This window comes from Dipodomys merriami, unplaced genomic scaffold (assembly GCF_024711535.1).
Source record: "Dipodomys merriami isolate MVZ:Mamm:240054 unplaced genomic scaffold, mDipMer1.0.p SCAF_7, whole genome shotgun sequence".
Taxonomy (NCBI): domain Eukaryota; kingdom Metazoa; phylum Chordata; class Mammalia; order Rodentia; family Heteromyidae; genus Dipodomys; species Dipodomys merriami.
Genome location: NW_027206290.1, coordinates 24,458,718 through 24,478,854, shown reverse-complemented (window position 1 = coordinate 24,478,854; position 20,137 = coordinate 24,458,718). Strand labels below are relative to the sequence as shown.

At 40.3% G+C, this 20,137-nt stretch overlaps 1 protein-coding gene across 4 annotated transcripts in view; it reads right to left on the bottom strand.

The window, feature by feature from the left end:
• Agl (amylo-alpha-1,6-glucosidase and 4-alpha-glucanotransferase) overlaps nt 1-20,137 on the bottom strand; it is a 69,998-nt gene that overhangs the window by 36,257 nt on the left and 13,604 nt on the right. For all 4 annotated transcript variants that reach the window (XM_070007802.1, XM_070007805.1, XM_070007803.1 and 1 more), the window contains exons 3-13: nt 14,423-14,633; nt 12,848-13,014; nt 11,514-11,717; nt 8,515-8,696; nt 8,281-8,392; nt 7,890-8,013; nt 6,949-7,051; nt 6,734-6,831; nt 5,449-5,588; nt 3,194-3,381; nt 830-953 (exon numbers count right to left, since the gene is read on the bottom strand). In XM_070007802.1, coding sequence (XP_069863903.1) covers nt 830-953; nt 3,194-3,381; nt 5,449-5,588; nt 6,734-6,831; nt 6,949-7,051; nt 7,890-8,013; nt 8,281-8,392; nt 8,515-8,696; nt 11,514-11,717; nt 12,848-13,014; nt 14,423-14,633 — 1,653 coding nt within the window. The remainder of the gene's footprint in view (nt 1-829; nt 954-3,193; nt 3,382-5,448; nt 5,589-6,733; nt 6,832-6,948; nt 7,052-7,889; nt 8,014-8,280; nt 8,393-8,514; nt 8,697-11,513; nt 11,718-12,847; nt 13,015-14,422; nt 14,634-20,137) is intronic.

Here is a 20,137-nt window from a genome sequence, read left to right as displayed (position 1 = left end):
GAGAAAAGAGAGGGAGAAAAAGAAAAAATGGTAACAGTAGTTTCACTTACGCACTTTTACATGATTTGTACCAAATCAATGAGAGAAAAACATAAAATCTAGTTAGGAGATGAAAAACAGATTTGTATATTTTCTATAAAAATACGGTTCTGTTTGTGAACTATCAATTTACTCCACTGGATTTTTATTTTTTGAGAAAGGATCTTCTGTAGCTGGTGCTGGCCTTGAACTTGTAATGCTGGCTCCTGTCCCTCTGGTCTTCCAATCTGAGTAAATTCTTTTCTTTTTTTTTCCTTCCTTCCTCCTTCCTTCCTTCCTTCCTTCCTTCCTTCCTTCCCTTCCTTTCCTTTCTATTCCTTTCCTTTCTTTTCTTGATTCTCCTTCTTTCACTTCCTTCTTTCTTTCTTGGTAATAGGGCTTGAACTTGGGGCCTGGACACTGTTTCTTAGCTTTTTCACTCAACACTTGCACTCTAACATTTAAGCCACGGTTCTACTTATCTTTCTATTTGAAATTAGTATCAACAAAATGCAGAATTTTACTGACAAAAATTGGCTGAGCTTGGGGAAGGAGAATAATAGACACACTGATCAAGATGCATGGTCCGCATAAATTGACATGTTGAACTGAAACTCCTTTGTACAACTATTTAAAAGAAAATTTTAAAAATGATTAAAGTTAAAGAAATATATTGAGTTATATAAGAAAACATATAAACAATTTAATAGACTTTTAGCTGTGTTAAAAATTTTAAAGGTATCATATAACTTTTCATCTACTTAAAGAAAAGCTGAAGTTTTAGACAGGAAATGGACTTCACCAACCTTACCTCTTATCAAGGAGCTAATGCCAAGTCTAGTCACAAAGATATTGTCCAGCTCTTCACTTCCCGTGAACAGTTCAGCCACAACATATAAATTAGGTTGCAGTTTCCTAGCGGCATCCAACATGTACTGCAAAAAGTACAGTTGCATATGTAAAAGAAAAAGGAGGACAAGGTGGACAGAGAGGAAGGAGGGATGGCTAGGTGTGGATTTGACACAGATTATGTGGTAAGACAAAACAGAAATTCAGAAATAATTTTCAAATAGATTTTGTACACATGTAAGAAAACACCAACAGACCAGAATGCATAGGTAATATGAAAATGTTTACAGTACAGTAAAAAAAAAAAAAGGAAAGGTTAGATTTTGTAAAGACATAGATAGGGACACAAGGGGGAAAAGGGAAGAAGAAAAAAAATGTTAGTGTCGATAAAAAATGTAAACTGTGTGTATTTTTTTAATGCCTTTCTTAAGACTGTCAATTTCCCGGTGGTTGACTAAGTTTAACAGGTAGGTACTATAAAGCTATGCTCTGAATGGCCAAACTAAAACCAGTACTAAACTCTTAACACTTCACAGTTTTCACATTGGTGCTAACTTTCAAGCTGAGAATCACAATATGCTGGCTTATAATAGGAAATCAGATTGGTTCTGATTTTTTTTTCTTTTTGGTGTAACATCTGCACAAAGGTAAATAAAAAATATTTGAGATTCTATCAGGTAAAAAAATACAATCCTACAGGGTTTTGTAATACCAAATGAGGGGCATTAATTTTAACCTCCATTTTTTTTCTCATAATATTATAACAATGTTACAAGTATATTTTTAGGTTTTTTTTTTTCTGTTGTGAAAGGAAACATTTAAAAAACACACTTCAGGCAGGTGCCAGTGGCTCATGCCTGTAATACTAGGTACTCAGTGGCTGAGTTCTGAGGATGGAGGTTCAAAGCCAGCCTGGGCAGGAAAGCCCAAGAGACTCTTATCTCCAAGTAATACCAAAAAGCTGGAAATGGAGCTGTGGTTTAAGTGTTTGCATTAGCCTTAAGCACAAAGTTCAGGAATAACACCTAGGCCCTAAGTTCAAGCCCCAGGACTGACACACCAAAAACAACAACAATAACAAAGACCCTCCAACATTTTTTACAGCTAAAGCAGCTTAACTAACATTTATTACTAAATCATTCCAAATTAAAATACTAGATTTTTTTTTATCACCAAGCTAGAAATAAATGTAATACTGTCCTCAAAGTATAAGCGTAGATATTTTCAGACAAGCACATATTTTCAAAGATCATCTATGAGTAGGAAGCTACTATAGATCTTATAAGGAGGTTGAAAAGTGTGTTCATTTGCAAAAATGTTTTAGGTAGAATATAGTAAATACTGGCATTGTTAAAAGGTTGCTTAAAAATCCTCCAAATGAATAGACAACAATTATGTTTATGCTTTTGTTTTTATGAATAATTGAAAAGAAATTGAATCAATGCAGCTAAAATTAACTTCAAATGCCACAATGTCAATTTTAAATAATCACTGAGGGATAAGGGTACAGTTCAATAGTAGAGCATTTGCCTAACATATGAAAGGCTTGCCGGGCGCTGGTGGCTCACACCTGTAATCCTAGCTACTCAGGAGGCTGAGATCTGAGGATCACGGTTCAAAGCCAGTCCGGGTAGGAAAGTTCGTGAGACTCTTATCTCCAATAAACCACTCGAAAACCGGAAGTGGCGCTGTGGCTCAAGTGGTAGAGTACTTGCCTTGAGCTGAAGAGTGAAGGGACAGTGCTCAGGCTCAGAGTTCAACCCCCACGAACGACAAAACAAAACAAAACAAAACAAAAAACACAAAAAACCATATGAAAGGCTCTGGGTTTGATCTCTAGTACCACACACACAAAAAATTAAAGCAACAACACTAACAAAAAACTTCATCAAACAAACAAAAAAAACTTCATCAAAAGATCGCTAGAGTTAGGTAAATTATGCAATGTGTTAAATATTACCACCAAATCAATGTAGCTAACACAGTGAAACAGGTATCTACAAAGTCTATTTTTGTTGTTGTTGTCGTCGGTTGTGGGTCTTGAACTCTGCCTGGAGGCTGACCTTCAGCTCTTCAGCTCAAGGCTACCATTCTACCTCTTGAGCCACAGAGCCACCTCTGATTTTTCTAGTGGTTAATTGGAGATAAGAGTCTCAATGACTTTTCTGCCTGAGCTGGCTATGAACCGTGATCCTCAGATCTCAGCCTAATGAGTAGCTAATGTTACAGGCGTGAGCCACCAGTGCCCAGCTACAAATTCTATTTAAGGATAGGATACTGAGTGTCCATTCTGAATGGAGATGAACTGTGAATTGTGCTTCTGTACCTCAGCCACGTGGAGAGGTGTTGAGTGGCAGTTGTCCAGACGTACTCCCTGGAAATAAGTCGCAGTTATTTCCGTGTATTTTCTCATGTGTGCCCAGAGGTAGGGGCAGTCTTCTGGTTTATTCCCATAGCGTAATTTAACACTGTCTCCCCAGCAAATAAGCTCTCTCCTTAAATATACGTTTGAACCTGTTAAAAGAATCTTGCTTTCAATGGTTCAAGAACAAAAAACGAAAATAATTACACTAAGGAAACAATTTTTGTTTTTTTTGGGTCCGGTCGTGGGGCCTGAATTCTGGGCCTGGGCACTGTCCCTCAGCTCTTCAGCTCAAGGCTAGCGCTCTACCACTTGAGCCACAGCGCCACTTCCAGCTTTTTTATTTTTTCTGTGGTGCTGAGGAATTGAACCCAGGGCCTCATGCATGCAAGGCAAGCGCTCTACCACTGAGCCACCTTCCCAGCCCAGGAAACAATTTTTAAATTGCCTTTTTTTAAACCACAATGACATATTGGTTATAATTTTATCTAAAATGGGGATGAGGATATAGCTCAGGGGCAGAGTATTTGTCATGTACCTGTGAAGACCTGGTTCAATCCTGAAGAACAAAATAAAAAAATGCTAAGATAAAGTTTCAAAAAATTAATATTAACTTAAATCTCATGTGTATTCTGCAAAAATTCTAGTATAGTCTCTTTTAGAAACATGGGTTTAGTTTCAAAAATTCAAGTTGTTTCTTAAGGAAAAATGGTAATAGAAATATAGAAATAACAGTATATATAAAAACTTTAAAGAATATAAACACACACACACTTTGTTTTTTGAAACAGTTTTGCCCTGGGTCTAACCCTGAGTCTAACCCAGGCTGTCCTTGAAATCTCACTCCTATGACACATAAGATAGACATATAAATAGATATATAAAAGCTATTCAGCTGGGCACAGGTGGCTCATGCCTGTAATTCTAGCTACTCAGAAGGTTGAGATCTGCGGATCAAGGTTAACAGCCAGCCCAGGCAAGAAAAGCCATGAAACTCTTATCTCCAATAAACCACCAGAAAAACCGGAAGTGGTGCTGTGGCTCAAGTGGTAGAGTGCTAGCCTTGAGCTGAGGAGCTGAGGGATAGTGCCCAGGCCCAGAGTTCAAGCACCACAACCGACAAAATCAAAAACAAAAAACAACAAAAAACCTATTTAGTAGCTGGGCACCAGTGGCTCATGCCTGTAATCCAAGCTACTAAAGAGGTTAACATCTGGGCTGGGACTGTGGCTTAGTGGTAGAGTGCTTGCCTAGCATGCATGAAGCCCTGGGTTTGATTCCTTAGTACCACATAAACAGAAAAAGCCAGAAGTGGAGCTGTGGCTCAAGTGATCAAGCTCCAGCCTTGAGCAAAAAGCAACTGAGGGACAGTGCCCAGGTCCTGAGTTCAAGCCTCAGGACTGGCAAAAAAAAAAAAAAAAAAAGGCTAAGATCTGAGGACCACAGTCTGAAGTCAGCCTAGGCAGGAAAGTTCAGGAGACTCTTATCTCCAATTAACTAGCAAAAAACAAAACAAAACCAGAAGTAAAGCTGTAGTTCAAGTGGTAGACTGCTGTGCTACATTTGTGCAAAAAAGCACAGGGAAGGCTGGGAAGGTGGCTCAGTGGTAGAGCACTTGCCTTGCAAGCATGAGGCCCTGAGTTCGATTCCTCAGCACCACATAAGCAAAAAGAAAAGAGTCGGAAGTGGCGCTGTGGCTCAAGTGGTAGAGCGCTAGCCTTGAGCTGAAGAGCTGAGGGACAGCGCCCAGGCCCAGAGTTCAGGCCCCATGACCTGACCCCCCCCCCCAAAAAAAAGCGCAGGGAAACAATACTGAGGCTCTGATCCTAGCCCAAAGGCAAACACACACACACACACACACACACACACACACACACACACACACACACACACACACACACACACACACACACACACACACACACACACACACACACACACACACACACACACACACACACACACACACACACACACACACACCCCATTCAGTTTGAGAAAATGAGAGGTAGGAAGACAAAGAAGAAAGGAGATAAATCCTATCCTTTTTGTCAATACCTTCTCTTTTCTCTCAAACTGATGCATCTCTGATATCTCTGGTGAAAGAGCTTAAAAATCATGAGTCTAGTGAGGGGATAATAAACCAAGGGAGCTGATTATATTGTGAGCTTTCCATGATGTCTTCTTTCCCTGTCCACAGAGAAGTCAAAATGATGCACCTGGTTCAGCAAAGTTTCGAAGAGGATCATCTCCCATTACCCATCCATTGTGTGCCATCAGGAAACAAGCTTGGTTTGGGAGGTGGATCATAGATTCTTCTGCTGATAAGGCCATTTCTCCAAATGGGAAAGTAAAGTACCTAGAGAGAAAGAATTAAATTTAAATCCACACAGAGTCCTTGGAGAGAATTTTAATTAGCACTATTAAAAAAAATTACACTTCTTCCCCAATGCGTACAATCAAGTAGTTTGCTAGTATTTATAACATATGTGCAAGATCATCAATAGACTTTTTCAGTAAATCTAGTAGGATTTGAAGAATGGAGAATATTGTAGCATGCAAGACTAACACTGTAAATAATTTTTGAAACCTCAAGAAATGATAAGAAAGAACGGGTATTACTTTGTGAAAGCCTGTTTACCCTCTAATACCCACCCTATGCTACATGTTTACATTAATGTAAAGACCTGTATACTTGTTCAATTCCATTAACAGGGAATTTACCAGTGGTATAGTTTGAATATGTCCTCCAAAAGCTCATGTGTTGGAACCATAATTCCTCTGTGTGTGTGTGTGTGTGTGTGTAGTTTTTGGATTTTTTTTTTTTGTAAGGCAAGGTTTCACTATAGAGGCTGTTTCAAACTCTTGATTTTCTTGCTTAAGCCTCCTGAGTGCTGGGATTACAAGTGTGTACAATCATGCCTAGCTTGGAACTTTAAGTCCTAAACATGGGGGGCATCAGAGGAGTTACTTGGGTTCTGGGGACAGAGCTCTCACAAAGGAACTAACATCTCGGTTCTGTGAATGAGTTCTTGCTCTCAAAGGGCTGAATTAGTTATCATAACAGTGAGTCTTTAGGAAGTAAGGCTGCCCTGGTGATTTCTCTCTTCCACATGCCCTTCTACTTTCAGCCATGTACTTTGGAAACATGAGGCTCTGTCTAGAAGCTGAGCAGATTCTGGTATTATGATCTTAAGTATTCTCAGTCTCTAAAACCCTAAATCAAATTAAACTTTATTTCTTTAAAAATTACCCAGGATTCTATTTTAATAACAGAAAACAGACCAAGATACTAAATATTTAGTCTCTATAAACATTAACAGAAATAATAAAAGTATAACTTGTCTATGCTGATATTAGTTTTTCTAACTAAACATTTTCCTAACAAAATTAATAGTAACTCTACTTCTGACACAAAACTTCTATTTTAATTTCAGAAATGTCTTTAAATCACAGCACTAAGGAAGATGTTATGGTTAATTTGGAAAATTAAATATGGAATACCTGGTAACTAAAGGGTACTTTCTAGTGACTGGTCCTAGTTTAGGACCATGGCCAGCTAATCGTTCATAATATACATTTCCCAGAAGGCAATTGACTGCCTGAAAAAAAACACACGTTAAATTGTGTTACATAGTCATCATCAACAACAGCACACAGACTTAAACAAAAGGCAAATCAGAATTCAAAAATAAGAAAAATTTAAAAATAGGTAAAACCTGTTCCTGGTGAGAGTTGATGAGGTGACGCTTCTCTGAATTCAAGTCCTCAATTCTCTTTCGGAACCAGTTACAGCACTCTTCAATTGCAGCTGGCCCATTGCTAGTGCAGACAGCATAATACAAGCTCAATGAGTGGTTTCAAACAACCTTCATTCTAAAGTTTTCTAGTGAGAGTCATAGAAGCCCTAAATATAATTATATTGATCTTAATTATGACTGAATAACTTTTTGAATTGTAAAAATGTTTATATATCTACATAGGAAGGTGGACTGGTGCACAGAAAAACCAGGAAAACATCGGGTGGTCAAATAGTAGAAATACAGTGCATTACTTTATTCTACTTTAGATGGAGGGCTTTAATGAATAGTATAAAAATCCTACTAGTCATAAAGGTTTATAATAAGATTATTATTTTTTATGGTTGGTTGTGGGGCTTGAACTCTGGTCCTGGGCAGTGTTCCTGAGCACTTCAGCTGGAGGCTAGTGCTCTACCACGTGAGCCACAGCACCACTTGTGATTTTCTGGTGGTTAACTGGATATAAGAATCTCACAGATGTGCTGGGCGCTGGTGGCTCACGCCTGTAATCCTAGCTACTCAGGAGGCTGGGATCTGAGGATCAAGGTTCAAAGCCAGCCTAGGCAGGAGAGACCGTGAGACTCCTATCTCCAATAAACCACCAGAAAACCGGAAGTGGCACTGTAGCTCAAGTGGTAGAGCGCTCACCTTGAGCTGAAGAGCTGAGGGACAGCGCCCAGGCCCAGAGTTCAAGCCCCACAACCGACAAAAAAAAAAAAAAAGAATCTCACAGATGTTCCTGGCCACACTGGCTTTGAACCATGATCCTCAGATCTTAGCCTCCTGAGTAGCTAGGATTACAGGCATGAGGTACCTGCCTAAGATTATTCTTTATTTCACAGGATAAGATTATAACATACCCATGTGGTATGAAAGTTGTCAGTGCAATGTTCATATCTACTGTGCAGCCAAACCGTCTGTATTCAGGATCCTGAATAATCTTAAGATGTTGTCCTGGATCAGACTTGGTTACTCTCCTATTTTCTGGGAGAGAGAAAGCAAGAAAGAGACAGGAAATATACATGCCATCATGCCCAGCTAGAAGAGATGATATCTTAAATGCAAATATTCACAGGGAGACTCTAATCTAAAACTTTAGCATACAATTTAGTTCTTAGGAAACAAAATAAACTACTCCAGAGGCATCTTTTGTATCTCCCCTCCCCATGTTAAGATCAACAGGGAAACTCCAATGTATCTTTTATTTTGAATGGATGAATAGGGATGACTGGGTGTATATATATCCTTTACCTTGTGTGAGAAGTCTTCTAAATTGCTCCACTAATTTGCACACATCTACTTGGAAAAATTCCCAGAGTTGAATCTTTGGAAAAATGTCCTCCCACATTATTTGCCGAATGCACTGAAAGATGTCAATATTAAAATATATATGTAAAATGTTTTCATTGAATACTACTGCAACCATATATTTAACGTATACTTTAGAAATGTTTTTCTGAATTGGTGCACTCTAGACATACTTACATTCATGTGTTGGTCATTTTCAATCAAAGCAGGGACTCCTTTTTCTCTGTATTTTCCTTCTGCAACATCACAGGAGAAATGCCAAAGGGCTCTATCTAAAACCCAGGCAGGTTTTAAGTGTGGCGAGTTCACAAGATTATATGCAGATTCTGGATGTTCCTGGATCCACTTACTATTAGTAGCTTGAAGAAAAAGGGATCATGTGTATCATAATTAAATTAAAAATCCTATAATTAAATTGAAGATAGTATCTATCCATTGAAGAGAGTAGTTAAAGGAGAAATAAAATATCAATATCACTTCATATTAGATACTGATATTTTTATGTGTCATATAAAAATTCTTAGGTTATCATTGTACAAATGGTTTCCAATTCAGTGTGCCAATTTATGTGCACAGTGCATCTTGATCAATGTCACCCCTTCCATAATTAATAATCCATTTCTCCTTCATTTCTTTGGTAGTACTGCAGTTTGAATTTAGGGCATTTTGCTTGCTAGGCAGGCATTTTACTATGAAGTCATACCTCAAGTTCATCTACTCTTGTTTTTCATCTACTTTTTAAACTTTTAATATTTCTTGGAAAATCTAGATGAAAGAAAAATCAGTTTCTCATAGAAAATTCCTTTGCATAGCCAATCCTAAAGTTAATAACGAATGGTGCTTTGAAAAGATTGAAAAAACAAAGGCTGAGAAATTGCTAAAAGAAATACTCAAGAACTAAGGGTGTGGTTTGTATCTCATTACTCATTTGTGTCAGTAAGTTTATATCAGAATCAGGAGTTCAGCATGGTATTAAAGTATTTACAATATTAACACATATAATCTCTGTGTGAAAGTGCTCATACTGAAGATGAACTCAGGGCCTTATGCTCTTGCTTAGTTTTTTGCTCAAGGTAGCACTCTACCACTTGAGCCACAGCTCAACTTGTGGCTTTTTGTGGTTAACTGGAAATAAGAGTCTTGTATATCAGAAGGGTGGGGATAAAAAAAAAAAAGAGTCTTGTATATTCTTCTGTCTTTAGGCTGTCTCTGAATTGATATATCTGCAGATCTGAGTCTCCTTAGCAGCTAGGATTATAGGGGTACACCACGAAGACCCAGCCATAATTTGTTTGATTTTTTACAAAGTTCTGATGGTCCATCAATTCATGCTGAGGAGTATGAAGAAGTTTCATTATGTTTGTAACCTAGCATCACTATATTGTTTAATAAATTTGATGTAAATATTATAGAAGTCTAAGAAATGATCAATATATTTTTTCAAATGACAATGAGTTGTTGCATTAGTTTTCAGTGTAGACTTTGAAGTTTGATTTCCAGATTCATATAGAAACACCACATTTTAGAGTGTATCTAAATTTATTTGTTTATTTTGCAGGTCCTGGGGCTTGGGCATAGGTACTGTTCTTGAGCTTTTGTGCTTAAGGACAGTGTTCTACCACTTGAACCACAGCTCCATTTCTGGCTTTTTTGATTAACTGGAGATAAAAGTCTCATGATCTTTTCTGCCTGGGTTGGCTTTGAACCACAATCTTCAGATCTCAGCTTCCCAAGTAGCTAGGGCTATAGGCCACCAGTACCTGGCTTAGTTTTATTTTTTAACCTACCTTTTTCTGCTACTATAATCAGAGATTATTGTCTATCTTAAGGCAGCTCTACATTTCTTTTATTGAAATTTTTTATTTAAGTAGTAGGCTCTATTCAGCATGTCAGTTTACGAGTACAATACATTAGTCTCCCTCTTTAAAAGCTTTATATTTTCTATGAAAATTGAAAATATTTTGTGAAAAAGCAGATATTGCTTTTAAAATTCTGGGCTACCTAGAATTCCTGTTCTTTACACACATATTGGTGTTTCCAGACTTTCTGCACTGTGACGTAAACGGGATATGAGTAAGGTAGAACTAGGTTGCACTGACAGCTCAAGAATACAGATTACCAGGCTAGGCCCAGCTGCTCTAACTGGTCAACAATCATCTTCTTGATGATCACCATTTGGGAACATCTGATATGTTTTATTGAATTATATACAGCTAATGTACTTTGGGAACTATGATAGTCTAACTTTGTTCATGTTTGGTGCTAGGGATACTGAGCTAAAAATGCACATCTGAGAGTTTACCAATAATTTTCTCTCTAATAAGACAAGTCCTTCAATTTTTTTATATATATGCTATAGTATGTTAGTTGGAAAGTATTAATACTCAAACTGAAATATATGATTATGTCTTTATGATCACTCTCTTTTTTTTTTTTTTAATATCACATACAAAGTACTTCTATGCTGTCCATATGCTCAACTAACACCATTTTCTTTTTTTTTTTTTTTGGTCGGTCATAGGCCTTGAACTCTGGGCCTGAACACTGTCCCTCAGCTCTTCAGCTCAAGGCGAGCGCTCTACCACTTGAGCTACAGTGCCACTTCCGGTTTTCTGGTGGTTTATTGGACATAAGAGTTTCACGGCCTTTCCTGCCCCGGCTGGCTTTGAACCGTGATCCTCAGATCTCAGCCTCCTGAGTAGCTAAGATTAAAGGTGTGAGCCACCAGCGCCCGGCCACCATTTTCTTTATACTATACAATAAAATGATTTTTAAAACTGAAGGGCATATCATTTTCGTCTTTTTTGCTCAAGGCTAGCACTCTACCACTTGAGACACAGCTTCACTTCTGGCTATTTTGGTGAATTAAGCTGTTACCAATTAATGAAGATAAGAGTATCATGGGTTTCCTGCTCAGGCCAGATTTGAGCCTTGATCCTCAGCTTCCTGAGTTTACTAGAATTACAGGCATGAGCCACCAGTACCCAGCTTGTGTCTTTAAATATATGTTATACAAAAGCTGGGGATATGTCTTAGTGGTACAGCACTTACCTTGCATTTATTAGGCCCTGAGTCTGATCTCTTGTAACAGAAGAAAAAAATTAATAAAGCAAAATGAAATAAAAACATCAAAGAAAGAAACAGAATTTAATATTAAAAATTAGTGAAGCTCATACCAGTATGATTGTAAACAACATCTGTAATACAAAGAATATTCCACTCTCTTTTCAGTTTTTGTACCAGCTGTCCCACATCATCCCAGGTATACTGTTTATTAGGTCTTGAAAAGTCAGGATTTAATTCTAACTGATTAGCCAGGGAGTAACATGACCTAGATAGTCCAAGAGTCTGTAACGGGGTGAAATGTATCATGTTATAACCTACAAAGAGAGAAAACAAAGGTCACTGTAAGAGAAAACAAACAAGAACAACCAACAATTAAACAAAGCACAAACATTAATTAAGTATAAGTAGGAAGTAAACATGCTAGTGGAAAAGGAACCAAAGACTTGGGTTCAAATCCCAGCTGCCCCACAAGGCTTGAAGCACATCTACTGAATTCTATCTATTAGAGTCCTCAGCTACAAGACAAGGATGATGAGAAGTTCTTGGAAGCAATCACAAACATTGTTCAATTTATAATTGCTGAATGGTAACTTTGTATGTAGAAAATACAGCCCATTCAAGTACATCTAGAGGGTTAGGGGAATGGTTTAAGTGGTAGAGTGCCTGTCTAACAAGCATATTAATATGTCTTTCCTACTTTTAATATTCCATGGTATGCCTATTTATTCACAATACTTATGTCACTCAACTTTTCATTCTTTCATACAATATTTAACTCAGGAATGGAAAATTAATGTCACTTAAAGTAAAATACTTAAGTAAAATGAGTGACATTAATTTTCTGCTCCTAAAGTTCAATAATACATGCCTTCCACATGGAAAATGGCTAATCAATGTTTGTTAATTGAAATTATACATGATTATGCATTTAACTTCATACTTTATTTTACTACTAATTTTCATGTCAAGTAAAATTCTAGCAATAATAACTAAGTCATTTAATTATAGTTCCTCCACTTACTATGTTGAACTATATAATTTGTCATTTTCATAGGTTAAAAATAGTCAAGTACAAGCCGGGCACCAGTAGCTACTCAGGAGGCTGAGATCTGAGGATTGCAGTTTGAAGCCAGCCTGGGAAGGAAAATCTGGGACTACAAAAACTGTGGCTGTGGCTCAACAGATAAGAGCACCAGCCTTGAGCAAACAAAAACAAAAACAAAGAACTCCTCAGGGACAGCTACTAAGCCCTGAATTCAAGCCTCAGAAATCAATCTCTCTCTCATTCTCTCTCTCATTCTCTCTCATTCTCTCTCTCTCTCTCACACACACACACAAAATCACATGCTGTTACCTACTTAATATTACTAAATATTTTAATAACATTAATCTGTCAGATGAAAATTACATGATTTGTAAAAAGAAGACAGCAAGTTGACATTACCTGATTCTTTTGCAACCCTAAGTCTGCTTTCCCATTCATCAAAGGGTCCCAAACACTTAGCTAAAAAGGTCTGGAGAGTGACACAGTCCAGGGGCAATATGTGATTGTCAGCCCCAACACGTAAAACAGGGTCCACCACTATGTAACCTCCACCGCTTCTCTCGTTTCTGAGAAGATAAAAACAAAAACCTTTTAATTAATGATAAGAAAAGAAGTTCTTCATCTAAAGTCGGACCGGAAGTTAATTGTCCCAATATGAAAAGCTTCCTTCAGCTGGGGTGCAGGTGGCTCACGCTTATAATCCTAGCTACTCAGGAGGCTGAGATCTGAGGATCTTGGTTCCAAGCCAGATCAGGGAAGAAAAGTCCCCAAGAGATTCTTATCTCCAATTAACCACTCAAAAACAGGAAGTGGTGCTGTGGCTCAAGTGGCACAAATGGCCCAGGGACAACTCCCAGTCCCTGAGTTCAAGCCCCACAACCAACATAAAAAATAAAAACAAAAATAAATCTTCCTTTTCATTTCATTCATTTGTTCATTCCTTCTTTTTGTGCTGATTCTAAGTCTTTTAAGTCAGGGCTTGGGTGCTGTCCTTGGACGTTTTCTTTTTTTGGGGGGGGGTCCGGTCGTGGGGCCTGAACTCTGGGCCTCGGCACTGTCCCTCAGCTCTTCAGCTCAAGGCTAGTGCTCTACCACTTGAGCCACAACGCCACTTCCAGCTTTTATTCTTTTTGCTTATATGGTGCTGAGGAATTGAACCCAGGGCCTCAGGTATGCAAGGCAAGTGCTCTACCACTGAGCCACCCTCCCAGCCCCTCCTTGAACGTTTTCTCAAGGCTAGCATCTATGCAGCCACAGCTCCACTTCTGTCTTTTTTTGGTGCTTAATGAGATAGAAATGTCACGAAGTTTCCTGCCTGCTGGGTTTGAGCCTCTATCCTCAGATCTCAGCCACCTGAGTAGCTAAGGTTACAAGAGTGACTCACCAACAACTGGCTTAAAATGTTTATTTCTAAGCACATAAAACCATTTTTCAAGGTTGCAACAAAACAATGGAAAAACTTTCAACCTTTTCCTAATAATTATTATATAACAGAATATACATGATTTTCAATACTGTTGTTTTAATGAAAAATAAATACACTAAAGTCTATCAATAACTACAAAGGCACTCAAGTTAATAGGTTCCTATCATCAGATTATAGGAAAAGAATATTTTCTTAAAATTACATCATCTTTGAATCTGCAATGCCACACAATAATTTTTTTTTTTTTTTTGCCAGTCCTGGGGCTTGAACTCAGGGCCTGGCCACTGTCCGTGAGTTTCTTTTGCTCAAGGCTAGCATTCCACTACATGAGCCACAGATCCACTTCTGCCCTTTTCTGTTTATGTGGTCCCGAGTAATCAAACCCACAGGTTCATGCATGCGAGGCAAGCACTAAGCCACATTCCCAGCCCATAATAATTTAGAAGAACTATATTCTAAGCCCTGTAAAAATTGCACTGAAATGTAGTAACTTTTGAAAATTATATAGCTTAAGGTTATCTAATATTTAAAAAAAAGAGCTGACTTACCCTTGGAGGAAATGATACTGAAATGACCCTGACTGTTGCAGGTTAAGTTTACAGTATTTGTCAGAATCATCTTCTCTTTCTGTTGGATTTTCCCAATCCAAGGAATAGAACTTTTCTCGATTAAATGCTTCTCCAGGAAATGGGTAATTTGTATACACAGTTACTGCTTTCCCCTGCAAAGTTGGGCCCAATCGGAACTGTAGTTCAAACCCTGTAAAAAAGCGTATTTTAATAAACCCATTATAGGACTTCAGTTAAAAATCGTTAATTAGTATTACAAAACTATTATTTTTTTCAATTATGTTTAAAATAAAGCATTGAATGTTGTTTTAGTACTGTGGATTTTGATGTTGCTAATTATATTTTAGCAAACATCATACAACTGTTTGCTTTGTGCACACACACTGGTACTGAGGAATGAAGTCAGAGCTAGAATTCTCTCTTAGCTTTTTGCTCTAAGCTGGAGCTCTACCACTTGAGCTACACCTCTGCTTCAGGTTTTTTGCTGGAAGTTAACTGGATACGAGTCTCTCGTGTTTATTTGCTCAGGCTTGCTTCAAACCTCAATCCTGAGATTTAGGAGTAGGATTACAGGTGTGAGCCACAAGCGCCCAGCAACTGTTTTGAGAACCAGAGAGGAGGGAAGTCCTGCCTCGTGCTGATGTCACTGCCACACACACTGGGCCGCTGGTGGGGGGGCAAGGTTTGGGGGTGGGGTACCCAATATATATAGGCTGTGTGTTCCAGGGAAGGGGGAGACAGAGAAGAGAGACATGCCTCAAGAGACACGCCTCCCAAAGTGGAGCTGTACCTAGACTCTCCTCAGGCCTGAGGAGTCAGGCTGCCTGTGGAGAGTAGAGAGGCCCACACAGAGGCCAGAGGCCTGTGCAGAGGCCTGAGGAGAGCAAAGAGGTCTGTGAGGAGCAAAGAGGCCTGCACAGCGGCCTGCAGAGAGCAGAGAGGCTGGGCGGAGGTCTGAGAGAGCAGAGAGGCCTGGGCAGAGGCCTGGGGAGAACAGAGAGGACTACACAGAGGTGAGAGGACTGCAGAGGCCTGTGAGGAGCAGAGAGGCCTGTGGGAAGGAGGAAAAAGGGGGGGAAAAAGCCTCCTTGGAGGTTGCAGCTGCTCCTCATTCTAAGGTAGCTCAGGACAAAGCAGCTGTAGAATAACTAATAAAACACCTTTGTAACCTTTAAATGTGCCTCTGTAGATTGTCTCGCTCCCAGGTCATTACATTTGGAGGCCCCTGTGAGATAATTCACCTGGATGGCATCGGGCCATGGCCCCTCAGGAAAACCCCTTGTGCCTGTGCATGACTGCCTCAGCCCTTGGGAGAGAGCCTCCCTTTAGCATCTGTTTCCAGAGAAACAATGTGGACAGGAGTCATTCAGAAACCCTCCAGTGGTGAGTCTGGGCAGGACTGCATCTGGGGAGACTTAGTGGAAGGCTGGATGTAGCACTACTTCCTGAGTCTGAGGCTAGGATAAGGCATCTCCCATGCCTCCTGGGTCTTCCTTGAGAAGCCATCTGAGACTTCCTTGGGAGGTCATCTGGGACTTCCAGAAGTTATCTGGGGTTTCCTTGAAAAGCCATCTGGGCTGGGCAGGCCTGCATCTTCGGAGACTCAGTGGAAGGCTAGACCCAGTGTTACTTCCCAAGTCTGAGGCTGGGATAAGATGTCACCTGCACCTCCTGAAGCTTTCTTGAGAAGCCATCTGGGACCTCCTCAAAATGTCATCTGAGACTGCTTTCAGAAGCCATCTGGGGGCTGGGAAGGTGGCTCAGTGGTAGAGCGCTTGCCTTGCATGCATGAGGCCCTGGGTTCGATTATTCCTCAGCACCACATAAGCAAAAAGAAAAAAGCTGGAAGTGGCGCTGTGGCTCAAGTGGTAGAGTGCTAGCCTTGATCTGAAGAGCTGAGGGACAGCACCCAGGCCCAGAGTTCTGGCCCCACAACCAGACCCAAAAACAAAAACAAAAACAAAAAAACGTACTTTTCACCTGACTTATGTAAGTGTATAACCCCTGTGTACATCGCCTTTATAATAACAATTTAAAAAATTTTTTTTAAAAAGAAGCCATCTGGGGCTTCCTTGAGTGGTCATGTGGCACATGTGTGTGTCTGTGGCCACTTGTTTTAGTCTTTCAGTGTTGACACTGGGATTCCTTGGAGCCACTGATGGATGGCTTTGGCTGGCCGGCTACCAAGGGACAGAAATTCCCTCAGGGGAGGAGCCCCTTGAGATGTTTCAGGGACTATGATCTTTCCATCACAATCCACTCCTGGATGATAGACATGCCATAAAAATTCTTTTTATAGTCACTCAGAAATCTTCCATTAGTAAGTCAAGACAGATTGTCTTGCCTTCTGTTTGCATGTTTTCTCTATTTTATTCTGGGGATCAATCTGTCTGGAACAGTGGAGACAATGAGGAGTGGACAGTCTAGGAAACCCATCCACTACCTCCAAGAGTGCGATGGCACTGTGAGGTTCTGTTCTATAAGGCCATGGTTGAGGGAGACCACTCACCAAGGCAGTCTGGCCTTAGTTGGATTCTACCTTGTACCTGGTTCTGCTGTGGTTGGGGGCGGGGGAGGTTCTGAACAGCCCACCCGTTATCTGGTAGTGCTCTCTTCCTATAAAATGGGGAGTTTGGCTTGTTGAGTGGGCGTGGCAAGCTCACTCAGCAGACTTTGGGTTCAACTTGCTGAGTGGGAGTATCAGGACCACTTGGCAGACTCAGAGTCCTGGTAGGGATGAGCTTGAGGCCACTAGGCTCCAACTCAGCCTTTGGTTTTTGTCTTGTTTAGTTTTTGGAACTGGTACCAGTTTTAAATGTGGATCTGTGTTTTTGTTGCTCATTTGGACATCTCTGGGGGAATAAAAGTTCCAGCCTCCGGCTGGGCCTGATTACAGGCCTACTATGTCCCCCTCCCTGTGTGGTGGCAGTCAAGAGGCAGGGCACATGGGCAGTTGCAGGCCTGGTTTGGTCCTCTAGCAGTCTGGCTAAAGAGACTGCTGTGGGCCTACTTCAGACATTTGGCTGGTCCTGGCAGTGTAAACAGTTGTAAAGTGCTCTTGTCTAACTTGGATAAAAGACAGGGTGACCCCCATCCAGCCTTCCTCCAAGTGAAGGTATTCAAAAGGTCTGTGCGATTTTTAAATGTTCTATATAATTTCCAGTTTGGAGTAACGAATTCTTAATGACATCCAATCTTGACCAACCCCTTGGTAAAATAGGCTAAGGTTATGGGTTCCTGGCTAAGTAGGGTCAGCGCTCCTGAGTCAGCTTGAAGAAGTGTTACAGAGGATGGATGATCTTTGCCCATCAACCTCCTTTAAGATCAAGGAACCAGTCATTTTTTTGGGAAATGAGGCAGGATAAGATTAAAGGAAGAGGCATGAAAAACAGTGGTAAAAAGTGTAACAAGTATGGAAAATGCAATTGTGAAGGCTCAAGCCTTCTGCATCTGTCTGTATCTGGTTATTTGTCACCTTGGTAAATTGCCTCAGGCCTCTGCCTAAAACTGTCTTGAAAACCAGTGGGGCCTCAGCCTTCCAAGCCTGTGTAATATAACCCAGTCTATGTAGAAATTTGCAGGAAGCACAGCAGGAGGTGTGATAATCCATCAAAGCTGCTGGGAGAACCACCACAGCCCAGCCCAGATCCAGCCCATCTCTTCCAACCTGAAGATTCCGCTTGGAAAAAAGTTAAAGAATGGCCTGTTATTATCTGCTGGACCTGCCTCTTCTCCCTGGGGGAGTTTAGGATTTGGCCCAAAAGAAGGATGTAAAAAAAAAAAAAAAAAAAAAATCAATGATTTGATTGGACATAAAAACCAGTGGGGAATGTGAGAATCAGAGGGGCAGGAGGTCCTGCCCTGTGCCATCCTGTCATCCCTGCCACGCATGCTGGGCCACTGGGGGCTGTGTGGCTTGGGGGCAGGGCACCTGATACATATAGGCTGCATGTTTCGGGGAACGGGGAGATAGAGAAAGAGAGACACGCTGTAAGAGACCTGCCTCCCAAGAGACCTGCCTCCCGGAGGAGCAGAGAGGTGTTTGGTCAGGCCTGAGGAGAGCCAGGTTGGCGTAGAGGCCGGAGGAGAACTGGGCGGCCTATGGAGAGCGGAGAGCCAGGCAGCCTGGCAGAGATGACAGGCCTGTGCAGAGCAGAGAAGCCTGCAGGAAGGAGGAAAACAGAGAAAAGAAAAAAAAAACAACCTCGCCCCCTTGGAAGCTGCAGCTGCTCCTGGTTCTGAGGTAGCCCAGGACAAGGCAGTTGCAGACAGACTAATAAAACTCCTTTGTAACCTTTCACCATGCCTCTGTGGATTTTCTCACTCCCAGGTCATTAAACTGTCAGTTTCTTAATGTCCATTCCCTGGAAACTGATTCTAGGCAGAGATACCCAAGACTTTCCAGCGGTCACAGTGAGAGAACTTTCTACACCGAGTAGAAGTGATGGATACACTGGGGTTAAAGGACAGATTTGAAGAGCTTAAAGAGACTGAATTGGAGTAGGGGGCAGAGTAAAGCAACAGAGACATATGTAAAAGTGCTCTAGAAATTTACCTAGGGAGACCCTGAATCCATCTAATACTAAGCTATACGTGAACAAAAGTTGACTACTGAGAGGTATAAGCTGAATTCACAGAATTCACCTAGGCCTGGAAGCCATTCAATTTCTGACCTCCAGGGAAACAAGATCTTGTTGCATCCCTAGAGTATTCATTAGAGATCTAGAAGAGTCATGCCTTTAGTAAAAGGGCAGCCAGGGTAAGCCAAGAAATCTTTTCTATCCAAGCTTATACATGAGCCTCAACAAGATTAAGATGACCCACACAGGTAACCTAAATGGCTACTAAAATAAAACTCACCAGTCTTTTAAAGCAAGAAAACTAAACCCAGAAATATCAAAGAATATTCACAATGTCCAACATCCAATGAAACATAAACAGAAAGAGGAAGTTTACCACACAGTAAAGAGGCAGTTAACACACAGACACTTAGAAAAGAGGAAACAGGATAGAAAGGACCTGAAAAGTAGGGGGTTACTTCACAGACTCATTTCAAGAAACTTAGGAGGCAGAAATCTAAATTCTAATCCCAGCTCTGCTAACATAATTTGTAGCAGTGTGACTTGAGTAACTATCATTCTACTTCTCATGGTCCTAGCTTCTTGCAGTCAAGATCCTGAACTAGGATCACAATGTAGGTGTCCCAAGAGCTGAGCTTCCATATAAAGTCACAGAGAAAACCACCCAGGCAATGCCTTTTTTGAAGGGAGGAAATATTTATTTTGGCTCAGTTTTAGAATAGGGACAGTTGGAGGAGCTAGTGATGCCATTTTTTCTAACAGCACATGTATCATATTTAGTACTTAGTTCAAGCTTTTTCATTATATTTTTTTCTAGTCATCTGTGATCAGTGACCTCTGTTGTAATTGTTTGAGGGACACAATGAAGCATACCCGTATAAGACAGAGAACTTAACCGATAAATGTATGTGCTTTGACTGCTCTAGCAATAGCTAACCTTCCCATATTTCTTTCTCTTCTTGACCTCCCTGGTTCTTGAGAGAAAATACAGATAAGCCAATTAATGACTCTTCACTAACATTTCATATACAAGGAAGAGTTGCATGTGTCTTACTTTAAATCAAAAGCTAGAAATTAAGCTGAGTGAGGAAGGCATGTTAAAGACTGAGATCAG